At 38.9% G+C, this 18,463-nt stretch overlaps 1 protein-coding gene and 2 long non-coding RNA genes across 7 annotated transcripts in view; 1 reads left to right on the top strand and 2 right to left on the bottom strand.

Moving 5' to 3' along the window:
* TLR4 (toll like receptor 4) overlaps positions 1 to 2,444 on the bottom strand; it is a 12,024-nt gene extending 9,580 nt beyond the window's left edge. Inside the window, exon 1 of the mRNA XM_075560404.1 lies at positions 2,035 to 2,444. Coding sequence (XP_075416519.1) covers positions 2,035 to 2,127 — 93 coding nt within the window. The 5' untranslated portion in view covers positions 2,128 to 2,444. The remainder of the gene's footprint in view (positions 1 to 2,034) is intronic.
* The window catches only part of LOC142459137 (uncharacterized), a 26,776-nt gene continuing 9,383 nt past the window's right edge, over positions 1,071 to 18,463 (top strand). The window contains exons 1-4 of one of the 5 annotated variants that reach the window (XR_012786451.1): positions 1,071 to 1,155; positions 1,260 to 1,387; positions 1,465 to 1,705; positions 2,604 to 2,663. This is a non-coding gene — a long non-coding RNA (uncharacterized LOC142459137). Of the gene's footprint in view, positions 1,388 to 1,464; positions 1,706 to 2,603; positions 2,664 to 18,463 lie in introns of all 5 variants that reach the window. The other 4 variants (XR_012786448.1, XR_012786449.1, XR_012786450.1 and 1 more) reach the window with 4 other exon arrangements.
* Positions 11,217 to 18,463, bottom strand: part of LOC142459138 (uncharacterized) — a 19,751-nt gene continuing 12,504 nt past the window's right edge. The window contains exons 3-4 of the long non-coding RNA XR_012786453.1: positions 13,587 to 13,702; positions 11,217 to 12,866 (exon numbers count right to left, since the gene is read on the bottom strand). This is a non-coding gene — a long non-coding RNA (uncharacterized LOC142459138). The remainder of the gene's footprint in view (positions 12,867 to 13,586; positions 13,703 to 18,463) is intronic.

Below are 18,463 nucleotides of genomic sequence, written 5' to 3'. Positions count from 1 at the left end.
TATAGAACCACAAAAATGAGAGACAAATTTAGTAAGAATAAAAAGGAATGGTAGAAATAATGATGTACTCTTGAAAGCAGGTGAAGTGGAGACAGTGAAATCCATCCAGGAGATGGATTGACACCTTGCCTACGACAATGGTCTCAGGCAAAGGAACAATTGTGAGGATGGCACTGGATGGGACAGTGTTTCATTCTGTTATGCATAGGGTCACTAGGAGTCTTAATAAACTCGATAGCAACTAAGGGCGCTCCATACAGTAATAGAGAGCCTGGAAGTACTATTACCCAGGGCAATCAGAAAGATTTTCCTGAGGAGATGGCATCTGAGCTGAGCATTGAATGAAGTGAGATTTGAATAAGGCAGAGATTTGAATAATAAATTAAGCTACGGAAATAGCTAGGCCTACTTCATCCAATATAATAGGCATGAGTCACACATGGCTACTGAAAACCAGAAATGTGGATTGTGTGAACAGGCTTGTCCTGTATATGCAAACCATGCACCTGATGTTTGAGATACAGTCATAAAAAGGCATTGTAAAATATTGAATTAATAATTTGAATATGCATTAAATGCTGAAATATTTTCAACCTCTGGCTTAACGAAAGGCATTGTTAAAATGAACCTAACCCATTTTCTTTTTAGTTCTATAATATGACTATATGAATATTTTAAATTATGTATCTTTACTGTTGAAAAGGGATTGGGGGAAAGGACTCTAAGCATATGGGGCAAGCTTGCAAAAGCTGTGTGACAGGAAACGATCCACATGTCAACGGCGAGTTCCTGATGGGTTTTTACGGAGGGGAATGATATGTCAAATCTAAGCCATAGGAAATATAATAAACAAGTAAACAACCCCAAAAAAAGTACAGAATAAAGAACAACAGGAAATCTGACACTGTCTAAGAATTAAGATCAAATGAGAGGAAGGACAGCCCAAGACGAGCAAGGAAGTAGAAAGGCTTTGGGGAATGAATCATAGAGAAAAGGAGAGTGTGTCTGCTCTGGGCTGCCCCTGATTGGGAAATCAGCCTCCATTAGCCTTACAGCAAGTGAGAGCCAGACAGGAAGGCTCGTCAGGAGGAGTCATGCACAGAGAACAAGGAAGTGTGGGCAGCGATGAGGAATTCGTCTCTGTTACATACTTAAGTACACAAATTTCCCACTCTGTTTTCAACTTCATGACTTTGCCTTTCTACTTTTCTCTTAACTCACTGACCCTGCCCTGTTTTGAATTCCACAAAAATCTTCAGGCTGTTCATTTTTGCTAAAGGCTTTCAAGACAATTGCCAACAATTCCACACATCTGGAAAAACAAGAAAGATTCCTAAAGAAGGGGCTCTCCACCCAACGGACCCGTGCTTCACACAGAACACCCACAGTGAGTGTATTAGCTGATGTGTCACCTCTCTCTTCCCTCTCCCTTCTCATCGCTGCCTGTCATCTTTGTTTATTTAGTTTTTCTTTTTCCAGACTTGGTGAAGAAAATCATTGATCCCTCTATTTTTTCCCAATTTCTGGATACAAGGCTATAATTATATGTGTGGTTACAGAAGTCTAAAACATTCTATTGAGAGACCAAAACAAAACAAAATAAAAACACCTTTTTCCAGTGATTGTCCGGGAAAAGCTGATAGGACAAACCAGAAGCAGGAAGGAATGGTATTCAAGCAGCCTTCTTACAACTCTGTGGAATGTGGTATGACAAAAATCATGAAAATCCTTTTTTATGTTAAATAACTAGTCTCAGAAAGGTTTATTAACTTGCTCACAGTCACTCAACCAGAAACTCTTAGCTCTATCGGACCTAAACCCCCAACTAGCGCTCCATGTCCTAACTAGCACAGGACCCCTTCCACTGCCTGTGAGTTGCCCACAATTACTTGGTCCCTGTAATTTCTCAGATCGTTGATGTAATTTGACTCCTTGTTAAAAAATAAGTTAAGCAGGAACATAAAGGGAAGTAGCTTCCCCCCACCCCTGCCCCGAAATAAGGCACAGCTCATGGGAAAAGAGCTGACCACTTACCTCTGTGCAGGGGTCCCAGCTCTCAGGTCGCAGGCAGGACAGGAAGGCCATGGCTGGTATCAGAGTCCTAGCCAGGCACGAGCTAGATATCATCCTGGCATTTTCTGGGAGTAGCAGTGACCCTTTGAAAACATGGCACAAAGGCAAAAACTTGTTTGGGCAGCTCTGAGGCTCCGGAGTCTTCTCTCCAAAACCTGTTGCCCCACAGCAAAGACTGTATTTAAAGCAGAGCTGGGCAATCGGAGAGAGGAAGTGAGACTGGTAGTGCTAGCGTTCAGAACTTTTGTTTCTCTAATATTTATCTGTCCGGTCACAGAGGGGAAGTCAGAAGAAGAAGAAGAAAAGAGTCCGCAGAGCAGGGACTGGAGTAACTGCAAGAGGAAGTTGGCTTTTCTCCCAGGAAGTCATCTGACCTCTAGCATTAGTGAACTTAAGGAAAAAATGAAACTGGTTAGACAGCCCGTGTGATTTTCAAGGACAGAGAGTTGCAAATGTTGGACTATGAGGGAGCTTCAGAAAGTCCATGGAAAAGTTGGGTTGAATCCTAATAGGAATTTCTTTTTCCCAAGATTTTTTGAAGACCCTCATTATACTGAAGTTTATTTACCCTCCCAGGAAATGTGTACAAGGTAATATGCATGGAAATGATTTTTAAATAAAGCTACTGTGGGACCTTGTTTGAAAAGATCAGGAATGACTTGTAATAATTAGGATTCAGGATGAAGTCCTGATCCACAACTGATGACTTCATGGCCATGTGACATTGTTTGGGCCACTTAAAATATTTGATAATAATTTATACATGGTTCATTATAATGTTGTATACATGGTATCTTTTATGGTAATTAAGAATGTGGATAAAATGAAGATAATCACAGTAATATATGCTTTCTAGTATTGCCATGGGAGCCTGGGAGGAATAGTAGGTTACACTTTGTGCTGCTAACCACGAGGTCAACCATTCAAAACCACCAGTAGCTCCTCAGGAGAACTACAAGCCTTACTTCTGCAAAGATTTACGGGATCTACACTGTCCTGTAAGGTGCTAGGCAGCAGCATTGACTCCATGACTGTGAGTGAGTTCATATTGCTATGGAAATAATTGTGAAACCCATATCTGGTATGTAGCAAGTGCAACGTGTATGCTGAAGCACATCGTTTCAAAGATGCTTAATTGTAGCCCCTCAACTCCATCATGTCTCGAGCCAAATTGTGTGGGAGAATGTTGAACTGGACTGAGACGGAGGCTGAACTTTTAGCTGTGTTTTATACCTTCTTCTCTATTACCCACGCCCCAAGATACAGACAGTCCAGCTCTGAAGGACTGAGACAAGTAGACATAACTGGAGCCTGTTATGAAGAAACAGAGTGTAAGTGAACAGAGTAACATAAGGACGAGTGGAGCAAATGTTCTTTCTTCCCACCATTTGAAAAGAAACTCTTTGATGGGAAAGAGGAGACCTGAGATCAAATGTCCAAGCAGACCCCAGCCATCCTCCAAGCTGTATCTCCTGAGGTTTTATTAGATGTGTTTTACTGTTACATCTGGAAAATTCCGGGACTTGAGAATGACTGATAGTGTCTTATTAATATGATCCTATTCATGGGAAATGAAAGTCACCTACTGACCTTAATCAAGAAATCTAAGCTCTGGGTTCCCTTCTGGAACAGATGCTACATGGGAAATATAAATGATAATTTTTAAGCAACTTTGTTATCAAATCTTATTTGCCTCTTTTTATGATCCTACCATCACTACAAGGTGACAATGAGATAAGAGAGTGTAATCATTCATTATCACAAATCTCTATTTTCCACTGCAGTAGAATAATGAGCACACTTTGAAAGAACATAGCAGAGACTCATTCAAAAAAAATCTCAGAAGCTGCTTGGTGTTCCATCACTTTTATAAAAAGCAAGTTCAAATCAAGGTCTGCATCATTCTACCAATAGAGGGACCTCATATTCACCAGATATCTAGAAACGGTGTTTGGTATTATTTCGCACCCTCACTCACTGCCATAGGGTCAATGCTGCCGACTCATACCGACCGACAGGGCAAGCTAGAACCACCTGTCTGGATTTCTTAGACGGTAATGTTACAGGAACAGAAAGCTTCATCTTTCTCCCTTGGTACTCTTGCTAGTCATTACATTCAAAAAGAAGTAAAGAAATTTAGTAACGACATGACCTGTGTTAGATACACTAATTCTTGTATCAAACTCCAAATTTCAATAGTTAAACACAATAAAAGTTTTATACTTGATCATTGAGTGTCTAACAAAGACATTCCAATGGTGATTATTCTAAGGTCACTCATAGATTCAGATTATTTTTCTCATAATTTTGTCCTATCCAGCACATTGCCTCTAAATTTTTAATTTTTTATAAGTTTTCTGAGGAAGATGTAAAGAGTCTGGAAAGACATTCAGAGACTTGACTCCATCATCCCACCTCTGTTTTCATTCCATAGGCTCAAATTAGTTCTAAAACCACACTCACTTTTGCCGAGGCTCTCTATAGCCGAAGTCGCAAGCCTTCAGCTTCCATTCCAAACTCTCCCAAAGATCGATAAACCATGCGTGGCACCATTTTGACGCATCAATTCCATATTATGGAAGAGCAACATAAAGTGGTGGTCATCAGTGAGCTATACACACCTGAAACTTCCACTTCATAGTGGTTAATAGCAATGGTCAATCACAGTGTAGTTTGAGTTAGCATCAACTTGATGGCAGTGAGGTTTTTGTTGTTGTGTTGGCAGTTCATGGTATGGTACGCTCAATATTCTTTGACAACAGTCTTGTTCAAATGCATCAAATCTTCTGTAGTCCTCCTTATTAATTTTCCAGTTTGCTCACGCATATGAGATGACTGAAAAATGCTCTGACTGGAGTCAGGCACACCGTGGTCCTCAAAGAGCATCCATTTTGAAACCTCTCACGTCCTAAAGTATTTCAAATTAACACTGATATGTCACAATTAATTCATATCATGTCTAAACTACAATTATAACTTGCAGTGGGATTTTTCCCTTTCTTTTCTTTTTTGGTGGCAAATAAATTAATGGTACATTTCACATACAATTAGCTTTAGATTCAGTAAAGACACTTAGTCAATAAGAGAAAATAAATTATCTTCAAGTGCACAAAGGCAGCAATGGGCAAAAAATATATGTCGTCCAGATGTTATTAGTCTAGAACATTTACTTATTAGTCTAGTATGTGTTTTGCATCTACAAAAGGAGGTAGAGTCCTCAATATTTCTCAATGTTTTTGACCCAGGCAACTCTTTAATTCTAAGACAGTATCCATTAACATGTTCTGGACCAATTTTGCTATGGTGTACAGTAGAGAAAATGATACTTTTTAGCAGATATGTAAAGAGTAGTCTCCTGGCTCCAGGTGACCCAATTTCGGTCTCTAAGATTAGGCCTTCAAATGAAATCTCTCTCTACATACCTCAACATTTCCCTCCCAAATGCTCCTAGTACCGGAGGCTGGTGAGTGCTCTTTGCAGGGACCTCAGGGCAAACATCTCTAAGCAGAGCCTTCTCCTTCTCTGTCTTAAATGCCTATGACATCTGCTACACTATTTTTAAAAATTAATCTGAAATGTCTATCTCTGTACAATGGTCTTTATCAATAGAATGCGCATTTCATGAGGTCAGGGGCTTTGTCCAGTAGTCAGGTTTATTGAGTGCATAGGTACATAATATAGTTAAGAAATAAATTCATGAACAACATATTAGAATTTATTTTAACATGTAGCTAGGACAATTATTCTACTCTACTAGTTTTAAGAACCGAGGCCATGATTAAAAGAGCTGTCCAATGTACTCCTAATATGACACTGGAGGTAATATTCCTGAACCAAAACAAGACAGATCAGATCAAAAGCAACTCCTCCAGAACTACAGTAGGAGATTCAAGGACACATATCACGGTAGTTCTAATCCTAAAAAAAAATACTGACTGGCAATGTGTCGAGCTTATTTTTTTTAATACTGTAGTGTCTATCATGTTCCTGCTGTGCTAGAACCTACATCACTGATGTTCAAATACCAGCAGGGTCATCCATGGTGAACAAGTTTCATGAGAGCTTCCAGACTAAGAACAAACTAGAAACAAGGAATAGGCAGTCCACTGCTGGGAAATTAGACTCTGAAAATCCCATGAATAACAATGGGATGTGTTTTGACATAGTGCTAAAGGATGATGTCCTTGGGTTGGAAGCTACGTCCCTACATACACTTAAAGATGACGAGAGAAGAGACGTCTCCTCAAAGCAGTGGTAATAGTTGTTGCTAGATGACGTCACATTCCTTCCAACTCAATGTGACCCTACATACCATGGAACGAAACGTGACACAGCACTGTATCATCCTTGAAAGTACTGTGAAATTTTAAAACATTGTTTCAGCCACCATGTCAATCCATCTCATGGAAGGCCTTCCCATTTTGTACTGGCCCTCTATTTTACCTAACGTGATAGCCTTTCCCAGGGACTGGTTTCTCCTGGGAACATGTCCAAAGTACATGAAATGAAGTCTTGCTATCCCAGCAGCTAAGGAGAATTTTAGCTATGTTTCTTGCATGGCAGATTTACCACGTCTTCTGGCAGTACACGGTATTTTCAATGTTCTTGGCCAACATCATAATCAAAATGTGTCAATATTACTGTGCTCTTCCTTATTCATTGTCCAGTTTTAACACGTATGTGAGGCCTTTAAAAATACCATGGCTTGAGTCAGGCAGGCCTTAGTTCTCAGAGTGACATCTTTGTTCTTTAACACTGTAAGTGGGGTCTTGTGAAGCGCATTTGCTTAATGCAATCTCACTTAATTTCTTAATAATTGCTTCCACGTTAGAGATAATGACAGAAGATTAGCCCCTCAGATCAAAAAGCACGCAAAATATGACTGAGGAAGAGCTGATTCTCAAAGTAAAGGCCGGAATTGGGTCACCTGGAAGTAAGGAAGTGAATTGCACCTATGGGAGCAAAGGCTTTGAGACCTTCTTTAGCTGATGGAACATGAATCAAAATGAAAAGAAATGGCTGCAAAATTTTACTAATAGAAAGAATGGGGAATGTAGGAAGTATGAATCTAAGAAAGTTGGAAGACGTCAAAAGTGAAATGAAATCTGTGAATAAATGTCTGTATCCTAGGCGTTAATGAGCCTAAGTGGACTGGTAGTGGCCATTTCTCGTGAGAAAATCACATGGTTTCTGGAGCTGAGAATGGCGCTGTCAAGAACGGCTCTGCACTCATCATCTAAAAGGGGCTTTCGAGATCTCTCTTGAAGTATGATGCTGTCTGGGGTAGGATTGCATCTATCCCCATTCAAGGAAATCCAATCAATGCAACTATTGTTCAAATGCGTGCACCAACCACTGAACTCGTGAATCAGGCGTTGAAAAATTCTACCAATGCTGTCAGTGTGAAATTAATCAAAAATCTAAGCAAGATGCATTAGATTAATTATTGGCCAAAAAATAAACATACCCTGGTGTAAATGTTGGTGTCGGAGTGTATCCTTTCACCGTGCTTATTCACTCTCTGTATTGAGCAAATGAGAGAAAAACGCGGCTAGCCACACCTGTAAAGAGTTACAGCCAAAGAAAACCATTGGGCAGCTCTACCCTGCCTTTTGGGTTTCTCTGGGTTGGAATTGACTCAATAGCAGTGATTTATTTTTTTGGTGTGTCGACCAAATAATTCAAGAATATGGATTGTATAAAGAATAATGCATCATCAGGATAGAGGAAAAACTCATCAACCAGTTATGATATGAAGATTACACAACCTTGCTTGCTGAAAGCCAAGCATGATCATGGTACTTAATGATGAAGATTAAAAACTACAGTTTGTGGTTTAAAATATACAGTATGTATTACAATGCAATGTAAATAAAACAAAAATCCCTACAACTTGACAAATACACAACATGATGATAAATAGAGAGAACACAAATGTTATCAAGGATTTCTTTTTACTTCAATTCACAATCAAAACTCATAGAAGCAGAAGCCAATAAATCAAATGATGGTTTGTGTTGGGCAAATCTGTTGCACAAGACCTCTGTAATGTGTTAAAGAACAAAGGTGTTATTGTGAAGACTAAGGTGTGCCTGAACCAAGGTCTGGTGTTTATATTTGCCTCATATGTCTGTGAAAGCTGGACAATTAATAATGATGCTTTGGGTTGTGCTGTTGGCAAAGATGATTGAAAGTACCTAGGACTGCCAGAGGAATAAACAAATCTATCTTCGAAGAAGTATAGTCAGAATGCCCCTTAGGTTCAAAAATGGTGAGAGTTGGTCACGTTATCAAGAAAGCTCAGTCCCTGGAAAAGGACATCATGTTTGGTAGATTAGAGGGTCATTACAAGGCCCTCACGGAAATAGAGAAGACCCTTGTGATGCGATGGCTAGAACAACGGACTCAACTGGAACGATTGTGAGGATGGCATAGTGCTGAGCAAGACTGCTGACTTGGAGTTGACTTGAAACTCCCTGATGACAATCATGCTATTTTACAGTGGTTGCCGGTTTTCCATATTGAATGGCCGGACTCTTTTATAAGATAGCCATTGATCACAATTGGGCTTCGGTTGTACTTTGCTCTTTCCTTCAATTCTCCAGGGGCACATAGGTGCTAGTTTTGGCAACACAGAGCACAGAATCAAAGACAATGGATTAGGACAAAAGTTCTGGTACAAGAAACAGTGTACTTTTACCCTGGTTGGAAAAATCTTCTTAGCTTTTCTTACCTATGAATCTAAGACAGGAGCATTTTCACTATGACCAAGAGGCTTTCCTCCCTATTTCTTCCTCCTCCTTCCAATTATAAAGGCAATATTGCTTATTCATTCTGACCCCAGTAAAGCAGGATGTAATGCAGAGTACTTTATTTAAAAATATTTAATTATCCAATGCAATTCTTGGCATCATCATTTCCTAGTTGTATGATTTATTTAATTCACAGTCTCCTTAATTATACAATTCAAATAATATTTTGGCCTAATTGATGTTATTTGGGTGGCATGTACCTATGTATGCAGACATACTTTGCAAATGTTATAACTTTCCACAAAGTTGACTCTTACTCATTTTTATTCACTTACTAAATGTATGTTTAAATACTAAACATACACTAGAGCCTATGAAAATAAATAGAAAATATACAGTTACCAGAGTTTCTGTGCATATGTACATGGGTTGAATCATTTGTGGCATTCAGAAATTTAACAAATAGTTTGCTGCCCTAATGACCATTTTCAGTATATAAAACAACGACAACAACAATATATTGAAAGGTAGTTTACTATTTCATAGTTAATATTTAAATATGAACATTAAAAAGTACATAAAACTAGATTACATTATGAGTTTTTAACTGTTAAAAATATTAAATAATACTTGACAAAAAGAATAAAAGTATTAAGATATTTCCATATTACTTCTTGATTGGTATCTTCACTTGTAATATTTTTCACTTTTTCAGTTTTATCCTTTTCACTGTAGGAGTAAGATCTTATTCTTTTAGAGATAGGCCATTTAGACAATAGTCATTGTGTTTGCTTTATTAGAAATAGATGATTTTTCTTCTCTGAACATATGATGGTCATCTCTGAAAAATCCCTTTCTACTTCTGCTGAACATGTAGCAATTGATCTGATAATACTTTTAGCTCTTTGAATACTTTCAGGAATTGCAAAATTCACTCATAACAGCTCTTGGGAATTTGGGGAGTAACACAAAGCTGAAGCAAATGACAATGGGTCACCCTCTGGTTGCTCAACACTTCTCTTTATATTGGGATACTTGTTTACTGAAGTTACAAATGCAAGGGAATAAAAATGCAGTAATTCATCAAAAGTATAATGAGTGTTATGAAATGAAGAACTGAATATTACAATCATTGTTCCATCTAATTTTTTATGCCTATGGGTTGTATGGACATTACTATGGGTGCTTAGAATGTGCTGTTACACAGATGAACATTAAAAAATTAGTAAGGAACATACATTTTTTGTATATCCATAGTGGGCTTCTGTCCAGCCACCAACCACAGAACAAGACCTGATTACAAGTACAATGTTAACAATCAGTTCTCCTAAATAAAAATAATAATAATAAGGTATTTGTTCTACCGAACAATTATGAATGGGCTGAATCCAACACTGGGTTCATTCCTAACAGAACATGTTCAAAGATGTCTCTGTGATAAGTTGATGGATGCAGGCAAGTTCTCTTGGTCATATACCCATCTTTATCTCATTAGGGCACCTTCCAAAACAACTGGGTTTTTTTTATGTCATGGAAAAACATGATTTTGAGGTCAAAGGAATGTCTGCTCCTTTTGATAGAGGTCAGCCCAGGACAAAATCCTTTTAGGTCGTATCCAGTGTCATCCCGTGCTGTCCTTCTGAACCCCATTGCAACACATCACTGTGGGCACCACATGCTCATGGAACCCAAGCCTTTACCACACTCACATTTGACAGGAATGGGGATGAAAATAAGCTTAATTTGTCGACCACAAGCGGTTCTCTTTTTCTCCTGTTTTCCACAGGGAGGATATCTTGAAATCTGGGGATGATTAGGTCAGATATATGATTAGCATATATACAAGCAGGAAAAACTGGAAAATATCCAATGAATGCTTTACATCAGGATGCTCACTCTCCCGACACAACTGCTGAAGCCAAAGTGGGTGAACAAGTAAATGTGGTGAAGAAAGCTGATGGTGCCCGGCTATCAAAAGAGATAGTGACTGGGGTCTTAAAGGCTTGAAGATAAGCAAGCGGCCATCTAGCTCAGAAGCAACAAAGTCCACATGGAAGAACACATCAGCCTGTGTGATCGAGTGGTCCTGAAGGGATCAGTTATCAGGCATCAAAGAACAAAAAATCATATCATTGGCTGCACACCTCCATGATAGGATCACTGAAGACAAATGGTGCATAAGCAAATGTGGTGAGGAAAGTTGATGGTGCCCGGTTATCAAAAGAGATAGTGTCTGGGGTCTTAAAGGCTTGAAGGTGAACAAGCGGCCATCTAACTCAGAAGCAAAAAAGCCCACATGGAAGAAGCACACCAGCCAGTGCGATCATGAGGTGCCAAAGGGACCAGGTATAAGGCATCATGCAAAAAAAAAGATATATGTGTGTACGTGTGTATATATACATGTATATATATATATATATATATATATATATATATACCATATTGAATGAAGGGGGAAGTGCAGAGTGGAGACCCAAGGCCCAAGTGTCAGTCAATGGAGATTCCCTCACAGAGGGGTTTAGGAGAGGAGATGGGTCAATCAGGGTGCGAGGTAGTACCGATGAAGAACACAACTTTCCCCCAGATCCTGGATGCTTCCTCCCCCCAACTACCATGATCCGAATTCTACCTTGCAGGGTTGGATAGGGCAGAGGTTGTACACTAGTACATATGAGGGCTGGAGGCACAGGGAATCCAGGGTGGATGATACCTTCAGGACCAAGGGTGTGAGGGGCGATGCTGGGAGAGTGGAGGGTGAGTGGGTTGGAAAGGGGGAACTGATTACAAGGATACACATGTGACCTCCTCCCTGGGAGAGGGACGGCAGAGAAGCAGGGGGGGGGGGAGAAACTCCGGATAGGGCAAGATATGACAAAATAATGATGTATAAATTACCAAGGGCACATGATGGAGGAGGGAGTGGGGAGGGAGGGTAAAATAAAAAGAGGACCTGATGCAAAGGGCTTAAATGGAGAGCAAATGCTTTGAGAATGATTGGGGCAGGTAATGTACAGATGTGCTTTATACAATTGATGTATGTATATGTATGGACTGTGATAAGAGTTGTATGAGCCCCTAATAAATTGTTTAAAAAAAAACAAAAAAAAGGAATATAAGTTGACCTAAAATACAGTATTGGATTTGGAATGTCATCCCTACCGGAATTAATTAATCCCACAGACTTTACAGAGATCCCCAGATTTACTCCTAAACTTTGTGGAAAACCCTAATTATAAGCCAAACTTCCCACTGAAGAGAGTCTCATGCTCCAACCCTGTTGCTCAAATGCTCTCTGCTGTCCACATAGAACCTTGATCCTTAATCTTCCATCCTTTCCAAATTTCAGGAATTCTATTGGCTACATACCTGAAGATGGGTTGTTAGTTATTCTCTGTTGTATTTGGTGTTATACATGGTCAAAGAAAGGGGAAATCTACAGATCCTGAGAATAAAAGATGGAATACAGAAATCCTTGTAATAGACTAATCACCAGGTGGGAAAAATAAAATAGAATTTAAGAAAAGAATGGATCAGTTCACATGGTGAAGACAAAACACTTTTCAGATGAACATTTTATAGTTTGTATTTATTTAGGTATTTACCTTCTTTCCTGCCTTGAGTCAAATTAGGAATAAAAAGAAAAGTTTCTGTCTAATGCCTGACACTTGGAAAACTGAGGCCAGGGACAAAGGCGATGTAGAAGAATGAGAGACAGGTAGGTAGTATGCTAGATGCCATATTTCAGAACAGGAGTTGAGTTTGAGGTAAGACTCGCGTTTCTAACCTGTCTGTGACCATTTAAACCACGTCAAGGGAGCTAGGTCTACATATTAGTTCATCTAGAGCTCAACACAAGGCATTGATTACATCAATATTCATTAAATATTTCCTGAATGAAGGAATATTTTGGTAAACTGGTGGGGACTAATTTCCAAAACGTAAAACCTAAGCTTTAGATTGGAAGCCTTCACGTCGAATATTTGTTCTGTCCATTCAAATCGTGTAGACTTGTTGAACCAAGTTCCCTCCTCTGCGCATTACCTGTAGCGAGGAGAAAATGAGATGAAGTAGGTGAGAGATTCAGTCTTGTGGTTCATGTTAAAATTAGATAAAGACTTGTCATCATTAGTGGAACGTTAACATCTATTGCACTTTTCTGCTCACGGGTGATTTATTCTGCATTGATTTTTTAATATAACTTTTAGTTACTTGGAGACTCTCACAACATATTAGGATACAAAGCAAATGGCTGATGGAACACCTATTATTTTGTATGTTATAATTCAATCCCTGCAGTCTGTTTTCTTCTGTAATTGTGCACTCTGTTGCCTTCACTAGTCGTATGCAATGTACTGTGAACGGGACTGTGACCTAGTGCGCTTGGAAAGATATTGATCACCAGAAAGTTCTGGACTCAACTCACAGTGAGTCTTCTCCACAGAACCTTGTCTGGTTCCTTCAGCACTATCTCTGCTTCCAGATGTACACACGTGCATCCCAGGTCAAAATCAGCTTGTATTTTTCTAGATTTGTGTAGAAATATGTCACGGTCCTTCTGGCTACGGACATGCATCGGAATGAATTTTATTGGAGCCTAAACTCCTCAAAATCATGAACTTCTCTAGAATAGAGAGCATGGATTTTTCTACATAGCATCTTGCTCTGCTTTTGCTGTATGCTCTTGACCTGATTTCAACGTATAGCAAAGCAACCCTTTAGGACAGAGCTTTCTTGGCTGTAATTATTATGGGAATAAATCACCTTTTTGTTCCTTTGGATCTGCTCTTTGGTGGCTTAGAATCACCACTTTCTGGTTAGTAAGCAAGCACTTAACCATTGTGCCATTAGGTCTCCTTTATTCTTTATAGTAAGAACAACTAATTAAAGAAAGGAAGAAAAAAACTTTGATTATTTAATAGATATGTTGCTACAATGAAGTTAAAAACCGAACAATGATCCTTAGCATAACTGTCTCAAAACATAAAATTATTAGATTCTACAATATAACATAATAGGAAACTGGAAAACAATGTAGCAGAAAGAAAACAAGGGAGAATCCCATTCTGTAACAATTTAAATGAAGAGTCTATCCATTTCCTTCTAGTAAGGGGCTCTAGGGACCTCACAGTTGGTGAAGATACGATAGAGTCAATGAGCCTGCTGTCTTGAACCTCTCAAGGGACACTTGCTTTATTTCCACCAACCGCAAGCCTTTACTACTGTCTCTGTCACAGCCCAGCTGGCCAACACATGTTTGGAGTTGACCGTTAAAATCTCTTTTATTCCCACGGAAGGTATTTTCCACAGTGATTCCCCCCATTCCAATCTAAGTTTTTAACCTTTAAATGTGCTGAAGGGGGAATTTGAAGTTGGACCCAGAGCCATATGGCAAAGGTAGGGGGGAGTAAATGGTTTCAGATGGCTAATTGCTGGTCTATAACATCTTCAGGCTTATCCTCCATCTTTCTTTACACAAAAGCTAGTTGTGGAATGGGAGTTTTGAGTGACCAGTCCTTAACAAGGGAAATGCGGCTCCTAAGAGAGCATCCTTGAATTGGTCCTGGTGAAGTAAGATGTAGATCAGTATGAAGAAAATCATTAGCGCTAGGGATTTAGTCTGTGAACTGTGTCTTTAGTGTAAGAAAAAAGAAGAAACATCACAGAACCAAAAAAAGACCAGGGGGAAGGGTCTTTGAATTGTGAAGTACAACATGTGAATGGAATTCTTGTCGTGATTGCTATTGCTGTCACTGAGGTCCAGGTGAGGTGTCAGCGAGGCAATTTTATCACAAGATACAACACAGCTATCACAGCACTCCTGAAAAGGCAATATTTTCTCCATCAAACTTGGTACCTTCCACCTAACAATGGGCAAGAACAGAACACAGGAGTGAAATGAGGGAAGAAGAAAGGAAAAGTTAGCAGCAACGAAAAGTACATATAGAGGAGGAAGAAATTGTAATATAAATATGTATGATCCCTAGAGGCGTAGTGCTTGTGAGCTGGGTGGAGACCCACAGGTCAGCCGTTCAAAACCTTGGGAGAAAGATATGGCTTTCTACTCTCACACAGAATTGTAATCTCTGAAACTCACAGGGACAGTTCTACACTGTCCGATACGATTGCTGTGAGTTGGCCGTTGACCCTATGGCAGAGATACACACACACACAGGGTGGAAGTGCACAGAGCCATATTTAGTCAAGTTTGTTCAGCATGAACTTGTGTATGGAGCAATTGACCTAATGTTGATATGTCTCATTCTGGCCTTTCATCAACCAATTAGTTCATTTATCCATGTGTGAAGAACTTCTGCCCAAAAGTTTGTTTTTCCATCTCCATGTCAACATGCACAAACTTTCCAGATGACCAGAATCAAAGCCACTTCCTTCAGGAAAATCACTGTCACCAAGTCAATTTTACCCGTTAAAAATCCATAGGACAGGGGAAAACTGCTCCTTAGGGTTTGCTAGACTATAAATCTTTATGGGAATAGACAGCCTCATCTTTCTCCCACAGGGCAGCTGGTAGATTTAAACCACTGACCACTGGCTTTGCAGTTGGCAGCCCAATTAGTTTCACCTGGCACTCACCACTGAGGTTTTCTATAGAGAGTTCCTCTTCTGTGCCTAGGTTTTTATTCTCTCTAGTCCCTGACCTATCTTAATTTATGTGAATCTCCCTTACTAAATATATCACTTGTTTCTGATGTTGTAATGGCTTGTGGACACATCTCATTTGCTCTACTCTTCAAGACAAAGTACTAGGGCTCATCTTTACATAGATAGACATTCCCTGTGTTACTTCCTGCAACTCCACTCATATGCTAGATGTTTAAAAAGCTATTGAGCAAAAGGAATAATTATAATACAGTGAAGCAGTTTACAAAATTCTACAAACCAGAATTACTTCAATGATAACATATCATTAAATTGTACATACCGTATTTATAAATTAGATGAGACAAGTATCTGTATACTTTATAAGCAGAGAAAATTAACAAGTTAAGTGGCTATTTATAGGTAATGGAATTATAAGTAGTTTTCCCCATTACGTCTTTCTCTACTTAGTGAAATACTTCATTTCTAATAGTCAAAAATGGCTTTTATAATAAAAAAAACATTGTGAATAATCGGTGGAGAATTATATTGGATTGCATTAATCAAAATGTTCTTGGCTACTTCTAAATGTTATTCTAACCTCCTCGGGAAAATAACTCCTTCCACTGAACAATTTGGATGGGAAAGTATTTGATACTAGAATGTTTCCTTTTCACCCCAAAAAGGAAAATAACCGATGCTTGGACATTTGGAATTTTTCCTAGGTCCTTTGAAAAATAGCATGGGACCCAAGTATAAATGCAATCAGTTTCAATTCCCTTCATAGTGGAATGCACAGTAAAATTGGCACTCTGACTGCTCTGCTCTGTCAAAGCACCGCTGCTGTACCTCCTGATTCTGCCCCCCACTCCAGAATCCCTGCTTACTCCCCTGCTTACTCCACCTGGACTGCCCTCAGAGAGCCTTCCAGAGCCTTTCTTTCTTTTATGTGACCCAGAACATTAAAATCAAGAGCATACATCTATTTCAAAAGCTCTGTGCAAAAATTCTATGGTCCTTCAATTTTATTTTTCCATGAACTTTTTGAAGATTATATGTGTGGGTCAGTGTACTCATACATATATGTATATGATAGAGAAACACTGGCACAGTAATATGGTTAGTCTTCAGAACATGAAATGAATGCATGACATTGACCGCAGTGATCACACAAATAATAAAATGTACAAATTATCAGTTTGGAAACATAAGAAAAATAATGTGTTAGTCTTAGAAGAGAAAACAGTACACAGAATAGGGAGATCAGACTTTATTCCTTATGTCTTTAAAATGCATGCGTGGTAGGTCACTCCTGAATCCCTACTTGAACTATTTCATGTGTAAAGGAGGAAGCCTACTAAGTTCTTTCCCTGCTAAGATAGCCTAGCCTGGTTTGCAAAGAGACCTGCAATGAAACCAAATTGAATGGGTAGAAAATTCCCAGACAATTAAAAAATTAAAGGCAAGACATTTTTTATCTGCTGAAAATGTATAAAGGGAAAGTGGCTGAAGCTGAAGATTATAAGATGCTACACCCCATTTAAGCTTCCAAAAGGACACATTCTTTCTCTTCCCCCAATTACACATTCAGTTTGAACAAAGAGCCTATAACATAGAAACATTTATTTTTAACAAAGAGAGCACACTGGACATAACACATCAGAGTTTGGAAAATCTTATATCTCCAGAGTTTTCAGCCCAGATAATTGGATCAGCCTCATCTCACAAATGCTGCTAGTTTTCAAATCTATGGAGAAATCTGGTTTCAAATTGCCACTCAGCACTGTGAGGGACCTTTACATCTCAATTAAATAGGCAACCTAAGAACAAGAAGAGGAAAGAGTGAGAAGGTGAACTGGATAATTCTGAAAGAAAGGGAATTCATTTCCTTTTCTGCGCCAAACATAATCTTCATTTAAACAGAGGTTGTCAGAAGTTATCAGTTGTAAACAAAAACATATAAAACCACAATAACAGACACGTTTTGTAAAATATACTCAATTTTTCCATGCAGGATTAAAAGTACAATGACTGACTATAGTAGGGAAATTGAGGAATAGTCAACTTCTCCCAGATGCTTGAATGGCTCATATTTAGAATGTCCCATAGTAGGCCAGAGTTCTGAACCAGTTGCCAGCAATCATTTGTGCTAAATACCAGATAATCTTTTGAATTCCACTGATATCAAGAAGATACCTCCTAAGGACATATTTGGAATATTGAATCATCAAATCAAGCATCTGACCTTCAGAATACATTTTCATCTAATTTCTTCTCTGTTCAGAGGACATGTGACATTACCTATAGAAGGAAAGGGATCCTTAGAGGGAGAAATAAATTTTAAATAGTCTGGAAAGTAATTCCTCCTGGAAGCAGTTAAGATACATTCCTTAGTTCTTTGGTAAGTTGGTGATTGCCAAATCTGGGTATAATTATTGATGAGATTGACAGAATAATTCATATAGAAGATTCAATTCTTCGTGATTGATGGGACCATGTTAGAATGGAAATAGGGCAGGATTTGAATCGGGTCAATTTGAATTTGACTCTCAGATTCACAATTTCCCAATTGTGTAAATTTGGGTCACTTCTCTGAGTTAATTTTTAATATGTAGAAGGTGGAAGCAGAAGAGATGTTATTAATTTTTTACTTCACTTTAGCCTCTATTGCTCACATACTGTGACTCACCTTGGAGTACAAATGTGGGCTTCTGTTTTCTCATCCTTCATTCATCAATGAGTCTCCTTTTCTTGCATTGTTCTATGATCTCAGAGTGATACTAAATGCATGTATCTTAACTTTTGACTCGTGAAAGTTTCGATCCTTGCTTTCTCATCTACTGCATGCCCTTAGTCACAGTGGTGAACCTCTCTTTACTCAATTCTGATTTGTGGATAAATTGGCTATAGAGATATATTGTCAGATAAAGACCTTCAGAGTCAGGTTGTGATGGTTGTGTGACATGAAATAAATCCCAATTCACAGTGACCGCCATATAACAGAAGAAAACTGCATTATGTGTTTTCCGAGACTGCAACCT

The sequence above is a fragment of the Tenrec ecaudatus genome, chromosome 10, assembly GCF_050624435.1.
Source record: "Tenrec ecaudatus isolate mTenEca1 chromosome 10, mTenEca1.hap1, whole genome shotgun sequence".
NCBI lineage: Eukaryota > Metazoa > Chordata > Mammalia > Afrosoricida > Tenrecidae > Tenrec > Tenrec ecaudatus.
Note: the sequence above shows the minus strand (reverse complement) of the source record. Positions and strands in the feature narration are given on the sequence as shown.